This window comes from Petromyzon marinus, chromosome 10 (genome assembly GCF_048934315.1).
Source record: "Petromyzon marinus isolate PM22_M1 ecotype Great Lakes invasive population chromosome 10, UKy_Petmar_22M1.pri1.0, whole genome shotgun sequence".
Taxonomy (NCBI): domain Eukaryota; kingdom Metazoa; phylum Chordata; class Hyperoartia; order Petromyzontiformes; family Petromyzontidae; genus Petromyzon; species Petromyzon marinus.
Window position 1 is genome coordinate 4,727,652 of NC_133676.1, and position 12,764 is coordinate 4,740,415.

General features: G+C 46.9%; 1 protein-coding gene across 1 annotated transcript in view; it reads left to right on the forward strand.

Moving 5' to 3' along the window:
- LOC116941065 (aryl hydrocarbon receptor-like) overlaps positions 1-8,592 on the forward strand; it is a 49,672-nt gene extending 41,080 nt beyond the window's left edge. The window contains exon 11 of the mRNA XM_032951666.2: positions 2,616-8,592. Within this exon, the coding sequence (XP_032807557.2) occupies positions 2,616-2,753 (138 nt within the window). The 3' untranslated portion in view covers positions 2,754-8,592. The remainder of the gene's footprint in view (positions 1-2,615) is intronic.
- The last annotated feature ends 4,172 nt before the right edge of the window (positions 8,593-12,764 follow it).

The window sequence follows — 12,764 nt, forward strand, 5'->3', positions numbered from 1 at the left end:
GTCCCGTGACCTCCTACCAGCGCTTCACGTGATGGCCTCGGAGCACACCTAGCCTGGCACAAGCGCTGTGGTGACATCATCTCCACTAAGTGGCAAATGGCGGCTGTTGTGTGCATTTGTGCATGTGCGTGTGTGTGCATGGGCTTAGGGGATCTGTAGTGTGGTGGTTCGCCTGGCGCCGGTGGTGTTGGCCACCCCCTCGTGTGCCGTACCGGCCTTCATAGGTGGTCGCTAACAGCATATTTGCATGTTTGTGTGTATGCGTTTGAATACACGTGCGTGCGTACATGTGCATGTGGTTCTCTGTGCACATGCGTGTGCGCGCATCTGTGATTGTGTGCGTGCATGCGTGTGTGCGTGCGTGCGATTGTGTTGTCCGCACTCTGGTGCAGGAAACACGTGGCAGGAACACTCACAATTGGGGATTGTTGCTAACTCTAACCCCCTTGATGAAATTGACCTCTGCATGCAACCCATGACAATCGCCGCCGTATCAGCCATGCAAACCTAACCTGCGACTCGCCAGCGAATAGCAACACACAAACACACACACGGCTCGTTATCCCGTATCGCCTCGGCACACAATGGCCCGCTGCTGCTGCTGCTTGCGGGAGCGGCAGCGCGCTTGTTTCATTAGGAAACGAGTTGGACGCTCCAAAGTCTTATTTGCTTCGGTTGTTTTGTCTCCGTTGGGGATTTCGCACGTGTGTGTTTTTTTTTCATTTAGACAGCGCAACCTGTCGGGCAGGTTCAGCCAGACCGTTAAAATGGACGGATTGTCACGGCTCTTCAGCTTGCAGAAGGCTCTGCAGGGGTTGCGGGGGGGTGGGTGGATGTTGACAGTTGTTCCGTGGTTGCCGGGCGCCGATGAAAGTCAAGCGGCGGTCCCGGGGCCCCCCCGCGGATGAGCCACGGGCAGAGCCGGCGGCTGAGATGATGGAAACGGTTGTGACGCAGCAATTCTCGGACGTTTCCGCATCCGATGGAAAAACTCGTGAGATAGCCCCCCCGCGCGCTCACGAGTGATGGGATTGGATCACGAGTGATGTTAACTACCTCGCTTGGTATACAGGAGGTCGTGGGTTCCATCCCGACGCTGACACCTGCTGTAAATTTGGAATTTGCGTGTCTCTCTTCCCGTGGTGGCGTGGATTTTTCCCCGGGGTACCTCCAGTTTTTCCCTCTACGTTTAGAAACATGCGCTTGGCTGCTGTACATTTCCACGCAATTAAGCTACTTCGTTGAGGTATCATTTGTGGCCAGGTCGCTTCTGAAATGAGCTACATAGCTCAGTGCGCCTTACATGGTAAAATAAAAAAATTGTTCATAGCACCTCACAGTGTCACCGGAACATCCCAATGAAGGAGCCTCCTGTAACATAGCCTTGAGACTGAGCTAGACACTTCTCGGTGACCACTGTGCAGCAGCATCATTATTATTCTATGGGGCCCTTTTTTGCCAGTATCGAGATGATGAAAAGATTAAGAGGCTTTATCATTATCCGGCAAGAGGTGTTAAGATGTTCAAACGCCAAATAAACAGCTATCACATAGATTATCAAAGTACATTTGTTTGCGCGTTTGACCACAAGAATGTGTGGTTAATACAGACGTGATTGCCTTGTGATGGGTGTCAATTTGATGTTTGAACATCTTAACACCTGTACGGTATTCTTGCCAGACAGCAAGTTAAATCTTTTTCCTTGTTTTTTCATTATCTTGATACTGGCGAAAAGTGTCCCATAGATGAAACTGCTGGACCCAATAATGTCATGCTGTAATATTTCCATTGTGTTTGTGCTGTTCGCCTTTGACGTTCTTTGGTCTCACACTGTTGAGACAAGGCCATAATGTGTATATATGTACGTTGAATTTCTTTCACACCATATGTAGCCAACCACGCTAATCGGCTAATGAGGCTGTCTCATGTGTAGGCCAATCAGTTTCAAGGACAATGCATACATTTTCAAAGGCTGTTTGTTCGTTTTACCACAAGCATGCGTGGTAAATGCAGGAGGCTTGATCCCTTGTGATGGGTGTCTATTTTTAGTTTTAACAACTTAACACCTGTGCTCCTGACGGTAAGGATAAAGCCTATTCTTTTTTCATGATTACAATCATAAATGGTTGTATAATTTGACACGTAGGCTTTCGCAACCGATATTATTCATGGGTTTTTTGGTTGAGATCGCGTGAGTATAAATGTGTCCTTAATGCGCCACCTACCCGACACAGCCAATTAGTAAGGTTTGTCACAAAAAACTAAATGGCAATTCTGGAAAAATCGGCCGATGATGCTGGATGTAATCACCAGTGAAACATCGTAAATGTTGTGGATTTACTCTCCAACGCCACATCGGTGGGCTGAAGTAGTAACTAATGGGCATGGTTTGTTTACTTGACAAACCTTACGAATTGGCCGTGTGGGTTGGCGGCGGGTTAACGACACATTTATACTTACGCGATCTAAACAAAAACAAATCTTTATTATGTTGTATCATTGTAACTGCCAATCACAGCAGGTCTCGGTCGTGGTGACTCGTGAAGCTGTCCTTGGGTCCACCCACTGATCGCCGACCTCCCTGACTTCCCTTGCTGTCTGGCACTGAGTTGCAGGTGGCGACGACCTTCGACCTGAGGAGCAACCTTGCGTCCTGCCACCCGAACGGCGCTCATGGCCACGAGGCTTTCCTGGGGGGCCCAGAGGTTCTACCTTCCTTTCCCGACATCCTGCGCACGGGCCACTACAGCTGAGCGACGGCACGCGGGCTCCGTCACAATCCCGCCGCTCCCCCACTGAGCCGGAGACTTCATTGAACAGTTTCTCTGTCTTGGTGTGGTTTGTGGAAGTACCAATGTGGCCGAAAAGGAGACATTTAACTTCACATTAACGCAAGTCTACGTGTACGCATGTTACAGTATATTCTATCCGCTTTATATCGACTTGAATCCAGCCACCTGACCCAGTGGTTACCTGAGCTCCACTTGCAGTCAGAAGGTTGTGAATTTGAATCCCGATCATGGGGGTTGATGCCAGTCAATCATCCCTCTACGGTCGGTAAAAAGAAGTATCACTTTGCGGATAGTTCAACAGTGGTGGATTTCCTCTGGAAATACTCGGCTCTGTGTGGTGAGAATGTGGACTTTGTACCAATGGAAATGAGTGAGGCTCCATGCTCATGCTCTTGACTTTGGCCCGTGTCAGTAGTGGCTGAAGGTAAGAAGTGTTGTTAAGGTCTTCCGCTGGTCCTGTGATATGTAGAGATAGGAGAGGCTGCATCACAATCATTGTTCGAGCTTTGGTGATGACTTCACCAGACTCCACTGGGAGGACAGACAGCTATTTAGTTCTTTTTTGAGCGATAATGCACTTACATGTGGCAGTGCCGAGAGGTTTTTGAGCAGACATCATTACATCATAAATACAATACTCGTAAATCCCTGCCAATGCTCATTTAATGGCCCAGGCCTTGCAAAACCAGTTACGAAAGTTGGCAAAAAACCACGAAGATGCACATTGCATATACAACACAAAGCGTATCTGTTTGGATAAAAGTGCTAAGTGGTAGAAACACAGAAGAGATCATCTTTGACACTGTTTACCCAGCGCTGTGACATAACAGAGGTGCTGCAAAACAAGCAGATGCCTCGTTTATGGGCGCACGGAGCGAGCGGGTACAGTCACGAGGCTCGCCACCGTCGACGGTAAATCGCAGGGGTGGGTGGAAGTGCGGTGAGGTGCAGCGGGCAGTGGTGTGGCGATTGAGTGCGCCGGCGGTGCCATTGCACCGAAACCCATGGTCAGGAGGGGCCCAGGGACCGGGCTATGAAGGGGGGGGGGGGGGGGGTGCAGGGATTAGGGGTGGAAATTGAACAGGGGTGGCTTCATTTCATTGCTTGCGCCAGGACTCATGCTAAGCGCACTACGCCAAAGAGAGTGGGGCGAGCGAGGCGAGCGGAATGGTGAGCGCAGGCGAATGAAGGTGATCGTGGGAGCCGTGCTCAATCGCGGCTCGCCGTCGAACTGTGAAGGTCCGTTTTGTTCCGTTTATTTGTTTCCGACTCTTGCGAGGCTGCGGTTTGCTGGGCCGCAGCAGTAGCAGTAGCAGCAGCAGGAGCGGCAGGAGGAGGAGGAGGCAGTCTCGCGGCTATCGAGCGTGCAGGCTTGTGCGAGCGCACTACTGTGCCACTGGCCGGGGCCCATCTCGGAGGTGGACTCCGTGCTTGTGAACATCCGTGCCCTCGTCAAAAGCAGGGCTTACGCAGGAGAAATCTGCGTAAAAACGGTCGAATTTGAACGTCTTCTGTCGTGAAATTGAAATGTGGTCTCATTGGCTTTTATCTCAGACTCACAGTGACACGCATGCCTTCCAAAGCTATTATTGCTATTATTTTCACATCATATACACATGGATGGCTGTGACCGAGTGTTGGATTTAAATTCCACTGTTGTTCCACAATGGCTGCAGAGCTCCCATTTGGTGCAACCATTGTCACGTCTATGGGCCCCCTAAACTCACGACAAAGAGGCTTATTGTTTTCACTTATCGGGGGGCATGCTCGGCCTAGAGTTTAAAAATATGAGAGTTAAAAAATATCCGATCAACTATGACACTAACTCCCGGTGACTACTTCAAGATTACAGGTCCCAAAGTATGATATTCCTCGTTCAAATTGTACCAGAATTTTGTCACTAAAGGAATTCAGAAAAATAACTCTGAAAGAGACGCGGTTTACAGCTACTGCACTGTTTTTAAATTTTATCGATGGGATTTTTTTCTGAAAGAAGAAAAAAACACGAAAATTACATTTTATATATATTTTTATCGTAATTGCTTGCCTGGTAAAGCAAACATCTGCATTCAAATGCAGATGGTGAAATCTAAACCATTCAATGCAGTTCGATATGTTTTAACTTACAAAGTGAGCAATATTAAAACCACGTAGAAGGGAAACAATACAATAATAAAAAAATATAAAACAATACAATTCTCACGACGTTTCGACTGGAACACAAGCAATCATCATCAGGTGTGATAACCACAGCAAGAAAAAATTGCTGTGGTTTTCACACCTGATGATGATTGCTTGTCTTGCAGTCGAAATGTCGTGAGAATTGTATTGTTTTATATTTTTTTATATTATTTTATTGTTTCCCTTCTACGTGACTTTACCGAAAGAACCAAGAATATGAATCCCTGCAGTCACGAAAGCTTTAAAGAAAAAAATATTAAAACCAATAAACCGGCCATCTATCCTCGGCAGAAGCTGTTCTCAGTCCGCTATCACAAACACAGTAATGCTGAGTAGAGATACATGCCTTGGCATAGCACCAGATGGTGCCTTTAAGCGACCCTCCTCAACAATTATATTGGTATTGAAATCCAAATGTACATTTTAAGTTAAGCCAGAAACTTTCCCCAAGTGTAGGAGAGCTCTGTTGTGTATCTTTAGCTGCCTAGAAAGTGCCTTCATTTGCGCGCGCGCGCGTGTGTGTGTGTAACGGTTAGCGCACTGCGCTACGAACCTGGCGAGCTGGGTTCGATTCCCGCTCACGGTCAACACCAGTGACGATTATCTGAATCGGTCCTGGGCCTCCCCTAGGTCGACTCAGCCTCAAATGAGTACCTGGTGCGATATGTAAACATCGCCACTAGGAAGACAAAGGCGGCCGGGCGTGGTGTTGGCCACCCACCCCTCGTGTGCCGTGCTCGCTAACAGCACTTGCCCCTACAGTCTGTTAAGGCTATACGGGGAGTCTTTGTATATATAGCAGTGGAGTAGCGATTGAGCGTGTGAGCGCAGGAGAGCGGTAGTGTAGCGGTTAGCGCGTTGCGCTGCGAACACGATTCCCACTCATGGCCAACACCAGTAACGAATATCTGAACTCGTCCTGGGCTTCCCGTAAGTCGACTCAGCCTCAAATGAGTAGCTGATGCAGTGTGTAAACATCACTACTGGGGAGACAAAGGAGGCCGGGTGTGTTGTGCCGGCCTCCCACCCCCTCGTGTGCCCTGCCGGCCTTCATAGGGGCTCGCTAACAGCACTTGCCCCAACAGTCTGTTTAGGCTTCAGGGGGGATATTTGTCTTTGGTTACAGCTTGCGAACCGCATTTGAACTTTGAAGCGACACGTGACATTAACTGTTGAGACGCACAAAACCGCGAGGGCTTGCCGCATTCGTCAGCGACACTGCTTATCGCGGAAACAAATATTTCATGGGCTAACGCGTCGGTGGGTCAGTCAGTGAAGGAGACTTGAAGAAAATTGTCATTGTACAAAGCGTCAGCTTCATATGTATAATTTCTATTGTAACGCAGTTGTGATGACTAAACGTGGCGAGCTCGTTTTAATTTGTGCTTGGGTACCCCTGCCAACATGGTCATGCATTTTGTTTAGCTTTTTGGCCACGACCGATTAGCACGGTTGGCTAGGTATGGTGCGAAAGAAGTTCAACATACACACTAAGAGAAACTGCCCTACGGAGCACGAGCTCCCCCCCGCCCCCTCCACAACCCTCCCCCCCCCCCCCCCCCATATGGGCCTCAGATTTATTTTTGAAGAAACTTTTCGCTCGCAAAATTTCAGCAGAAAGGAATACCCGACTCAAAAACACAGGTCCCAACGCCGTGTTTTACGGGAGGGTGCCACAGTAGCGAGATGTTAACTGCCTCGCCAGGTATACACGAGGTCGTGGGTTCAATTTCGATCTCGAGTTCTGACACCTGCTGTATATTTGGAGTATGCATGTTCTCCCCGTGGTCGCGTGGATTTTTCTCCGGGTCCTCAGGTTTTTCCTTCCACATTTAGAAACACGCGTTTCTGAGTATGTGGCTGTTATACATTTCCATGTGATAAGCCACTTCGTTGAGCTATCATTTGTGGCCTGGTCACTTCTGAAAAACAGCTATATAGCTCAGTAGGCCTTATCTGGTAAAATAACAATTTAGAATAGTTCGGTAGAAAACTATCCAGGAGTCGATCAAAGACGGTTTGTCAATTTCATTAAAAAAATCCAGTTTTATTTTTCAATTTAGAAGTCGGCAAATCAATCTTCACCTCTCTTTGCTCTAAAAGGAGGGCCATTACCCTTAACGTCAGCCGATATATTTATTTTTCTGTAATGAGGCAGTGGAAGTGTTAATAAGTAACGTGAGTCTCTGTGAATTTGAAGCTTCCTTCACATGAAACTCACTTTGAATAGTTTTAATTTCAGGAGTGCAACATCATCCTCCACTGACACACCTGCTGTGGTGTTTTCAAAAGCGCAAGACTCAGACCACAATGACGGTAATAACACTTTAATTTTATACCGCGTCATTCATGCCAATGGCATCCCCATAACGCTGTACATTAATGATATGGGGACCAAATCCCATAGACGGCCACGACCGAGCGAATGAAACCCCTACGACAAAAAAAAAAAAAATCTAAAATAAATAAACAAATGAATAAATTTCGCCAAAACAAAAAGCGCCAACAACGAGAAAGTTACCATAGCAGATAAACGAGTCCACGAGGTCTACCACCACAATATCCCCGAGCACAGTCCCAACTTCCCAACCAAACCAGGAAACCTTCACAGGAGTGGCGAAAAAGCTGCGGCTCGTTCATACCGATCGCTCCAATGTCCAAAAATGCATAACCTGTTTTTCAGCGCATGCCTGGATGAATTAAAAAAAAGGCCTATAGTTCAGATTTGAATAATACTGTGATGGAGTTTATGTGTCGGATGGGGAGTGGGAGGGTATCCCAGACATCACGAGCAATGCAATGAGCACTCCGCAAAGTCATTTTAAAGTCTTTTTTTTTCTCAACACCGAAGCTTCAAACTCTCCTGAGACGGGCCTGGAGGAACACACTCCCTAAAAAACACGTCTGTGAAATTATAGATATTTGCTGTCTTTTTTTCCTCGAGGCTGCAGAGTTCGTGCCAATGTCCGTTAACAGCCCGTTAATGATCACTTCTCTATATATAATTAAGCTTGTTTACCAAGGAAAAGCCCTTGCCGAGTCTCTGATTGGCACGGTTAGCTACGTACGCTGCGCAAGTAGTTCAACATACACACGTGCACAGTACATGCGCGGTTCCTTTTTTTCCCAGGAGGCTCCTGCCAAGGTAAATCACCTGCCGGTGCGCGCATGTGAAACGACTGCTCCGCAAGTCTCGGCCGTCGTCATACGTGTCCCACTCCCCCCACCCCCACCCCTTGCTCTTTCCCGTAACACAAACACACAGGAGGGCTTCCCCAGTCGCCTGTGGAAAAGGGGACACGGGGGCGATTCAGGGGTTCGTCGAGCTGGGCTGAACATTTACATCAACAACAAAAAAACTGCCATTGTCAATGCATTTTCTTCGTGACTGTCCCGTGGGGGTGGGGGGGGGGAAATCCTTTGTTGGCATCCTTAGCCTGATAAGAATTTTAAATGCACTATGAATGCTTATTATGTATTTTTTTTATAATGTGACGTTGCTTTCCGCGCTCTTTTCGTAGTCTTACACATGCATTAAGCCACATTTACGTGTTGTAAAGTCCACGGTTATTTTCAAAAGAAATGTCGACTCAGTATTAAAACGCGTGCATATATACCGCATTGGGCTTGCTTTCACGTCTGTTCCAGCGAGTGCTGAGCGCGATCGAATCAACCATGAACGTGCCTGACAATGTGAGACCTAATAATAATAAGGTTTTTCACCTTTTTTCTGGCAACAAAACTGAAACCCTTTTTTTTTACAAGGATTCATGTCTGCATTAACCACAATGCCTACAGTCAAAATGCAAAAAAAATACTATGATAATATATGCATTGTCCTATATTATATATTATCATAGTATGTTTTTTGTTTGCATTTTGACTGCAGGTATTGTGGTTAATGCAGACATGAATCCTTGTAAAAAAGGTTTCAGTTTTGTTGCCAGAAAAAAAGGGGAAAAAACTTATTATTACATTTTGGTACTGGCAAAGGAAGTCTAAATGTGAGATCTGTGAATGAAAGAGTTCAGCCTGCTTACTGCTTGGATGGGCGACCACCATGCTTTGTTTAAGTATTATGACTCACTGATGCTTTTCGGGACATTGTCATCATTATTATTATACTAGGTTGTTGGGGGGCGCCATAGATAAAGTTGTGTCTGCTTAGCAACGTAATGGAACGTCTGTCCCTGCGACTTGTAGATTGTGAAAGTGTGTGCGGGGAGAATGGGAAATTGTCGTCGTCGCAAAACAAATGGCAAAGTCGTGTCGGTGGGGGCCAAGTCGATTCTGGGAATCAACACCGAATGGCCTCGTTCTCTCTCCCTCTCTCAAGCGTTCATTATATTCATCACAGACAGATAGAGAAAGTTGTTTATATATAAATAGAATTTTATATCTGGAAGACTTCATTGAAAACGACATTTCGTGTGAATTTTCTCTCGTCGTTAAGTCGATGTCCTTTGCTGGGGCTTCGGTTCGATGCGGACTTTCACCTGGTTGGGATTGCGGGATCGAGATAATGCGACGTAGAGCTGCTGGCCGTGCGAGAAGACCGCCGTCTGCAGATCGATTCCAACGTGATCGAACGTCTGTCCCTGCGCCTCCGCCGTTCAAGCACGGCGCGCGTGGGTTTGCAGCACCCCCTGCATGAAAACGACGGGAAATGCAGCGTTCATCATATTCATCACAGATCAAGTTGGGCGTTTATATTATAAAATAAGTACCTGTAAGTCATGACGAGAGCACTGTTTAATGGAAGTTGCAAAACATCCCAATGTTAAGGATACTCTGGTATTCTATTCTTCTGCATAACGGCGCGCAAGATCATCAGGAGCTAAGCTCGCCACCACGAGAGGGGCTTCAGGAGAAAGTTGGTGTAGTTTTGCTGTTCCTCATGCATCGAAGGAGCGCAGACTCCAGTGGGTTTATTGTACGGTCCATAGTTTGGATTGCGTGATCACAATCGCACGACTGTGGCTTGTCTTCCAGTTTCCATTTGTGAAGGAGATGGCGCGCATCGGCCTGTTGATTAGTTCCAACGCGGTTGATGGTTCACTCGCCGGCATCTTTGAGAAAGAATGTCAAAGCCAGGAGGAGATGCCATGTTTGGGTCTCAAATGAGGCGTTTATTCTGTACGGCTGCTTTGTTCCGCTACGTTCGCCAGCAGCGTCCTGCCGGATCTGGATACCCTGCTGAAAGAGTCGTGAGACTCGGTGAGAATTCTTTGGGAAAGGGAATTATTATAGTGTATAATATATCACACCTAAAGCTAAAACTGTAACTTTTAATATTGATCAATTGGGACACTTTTGGCAAGAAACGTCTTAATATGAAAGGTTCACAATGCAAGTTATAAATACCGTATACCAAAATAGATATTTCCTGTAAATCCTGGCAATTTCTGTCAAACCACAGCACTGAATGACCTGGAAAAGTTTACGCAGCGCTAGCGCTCTTGGTCCAATGACTCAGCCGTGGCGTTGATCGATGCCATGTGTTTATTGCGCCCTAATTCAGGCAGCGTGCTGAAGCTGTTGGTGATAATTGACACGGGAAAGTGCCACATGTGGTTCTCATAACCGACAGAAATTCACGTTGTTTTTTTTGTTTAATGAGTTTCCATTCCAGTCTATAGCAGCACCAATATGAGTGGTGGATGTGGATGTCAGTACAGGAAGTGGGTCCTTGGCCTCTCTGTGTGGATTTGTGCCGACAACATTACATTGCAAAACACTTCTTAAAAGTGTAACTAACACTGTGTACTTAAAACGGAACAAAAATATACATGAGTGACATTTTGAGCAATGGCCCTTCTTCATAGTCCATCATGGAATGCGTTGAGTTTGGTTTGTTAATTTTAAAGGCAAACAAATTAACTATTTTTTATTTTTCCAAGGCATAAGGCCCACTGAGCTATATGGCTCTTTTCCAGAAAGATATTAAAAAATGTGTGCTTGTGCCCCTCAATCGCCACAGCAGCACCACATAAAGTTGATTAACTGCTTTAAAATGGTTTGGGCCAAATGTCCAAAGGGAGGACCCTCATCAATGTGTGTTGAGACTCAGAGAGGCTTCACTGGATGAATACATTACATTATAAGTTATCCCCTCTTATGGAATTGAATTTCTCCTGCCACTCCCGTTGTATTATGAACGCACAAAATGAGCCAACCATTCCAGACGGGAATCTCTTGAAAATTACTTTCTAAACCCATATGGGAGAGCGTTGTGCTACCTGCAAGTTGGAGCGGCTGCACGGTTGGTCACTCACTGCACTCTGAACCCAGTTAACCCGAGTTCGACTCCCGGCGACGGTTAACATCAGTGATGAGTGATATCTGAGATTCCCCCCCTCAGTGACCAACGTGGTGAAGTATGGTCAAACAACCCCTACCCTCCCGCTCCCACCCCCCCCCCCCCCCCCAAAAAAAAAACGTTGCAGCGTATGAAGGAGGCCTTCATCCAGAAGTGGATTTGACAAAGGACATATCAACATTTAATTTGCTGTGGCATAAAAGCTACCTCCAATCCGTACCTCGCGTGAGCCCACCGCCTTCGTATATTGCGCAATGCCGCAATACAACAAAGGCATTGTGCAACAACAAAAAAAACCACCCCAATAAACAACGATCGTGACTATCGAATGACGGATCTTGCAGCAGTGGGGTGAGATGAAGGTAATGCGGCCGAAAGGTGTTAACGCCTCCCCCCACCCACCCCACCCTCGAGTTGATTGGCTCTGGGCCCGGCCTCCCTCCCTGCCGAGATGGTCGTCTCAGGCCCTGCCCGAACCTCCCGGTGATGGTATCTGGAATGCGGCGCAACAGGATGTTTCCGCCACCACCACACACCACGCCACACACACACACATAACTTTGACGCTCCTCTGTGGAAGGCGTGCTGTGGGGGGGAGGGCCTCCCACATTCAACAAAAAAACAATAGCCATGTTCATCTCTTGTTGGCGCTTTTGAACCCCGCTCTGTTTCCGTCTTTAAACGCAAAAAAAGACTCGACAGATTCGTCAAAAACACCGTGGCCTTAAAATATATAAAGTACGTTACGTTTTAGGCAATGGCCCATCGCGTTCAGTGAAGAACGGCAATCTCCCGAAATGTCAGCGTTTTAGGGGGTACGGTACTGTATATATATACATATTTTATTTAAAGCCAGTGTTATCGATACATGTAGAGTAGTTTTGTGTGTGTGTTTAGTAGTTTTATGTGTATCAATTTTGCTCGTGTCCCACTGGCCAAGACTTCTGTCAGTCTAAATCTGTAAATGACGAGAAAACCCCCAATTTGAGATGTGGCCACGTTTCCTCGACTCCCCGAGTCGTAAGCCGAAATGACAAACTGGCCGCATATTCAGAACCCTTTTGAAGTTGTATTGAGAACGTTCCGTTCTTTTGTTTAGTTCGGTGTGCAATGCGAACCCTCCCCTGCCATCGGTTTTCTTTTCAAACGACAAGAATACGCGCCAAGTTACATTAAGTTTACCCTACAAGTTTACAGCTAAAAAGATAAACGACGTTGACGTCTGTAGCGACTGACTGCCGGTGAAATGGCATCGAGACAGGCAGCAGGCAGGCAGGTCGAGGTTGCCTGTGCATACGTGAGATTGCTTAGTGGCGACGCGAGACTGCACGACCGGGTATGACGGCTCCGTAGTCTACAAGATGCTGGCTGTGGATTAATAATGGCCTATTGATTATAGAATTGAAAGATTTTTTTTTTTTTAAACCCAACCCGTGTGGATAGCCCAGTTCCTGAAAAAGCTCCCAGCACGT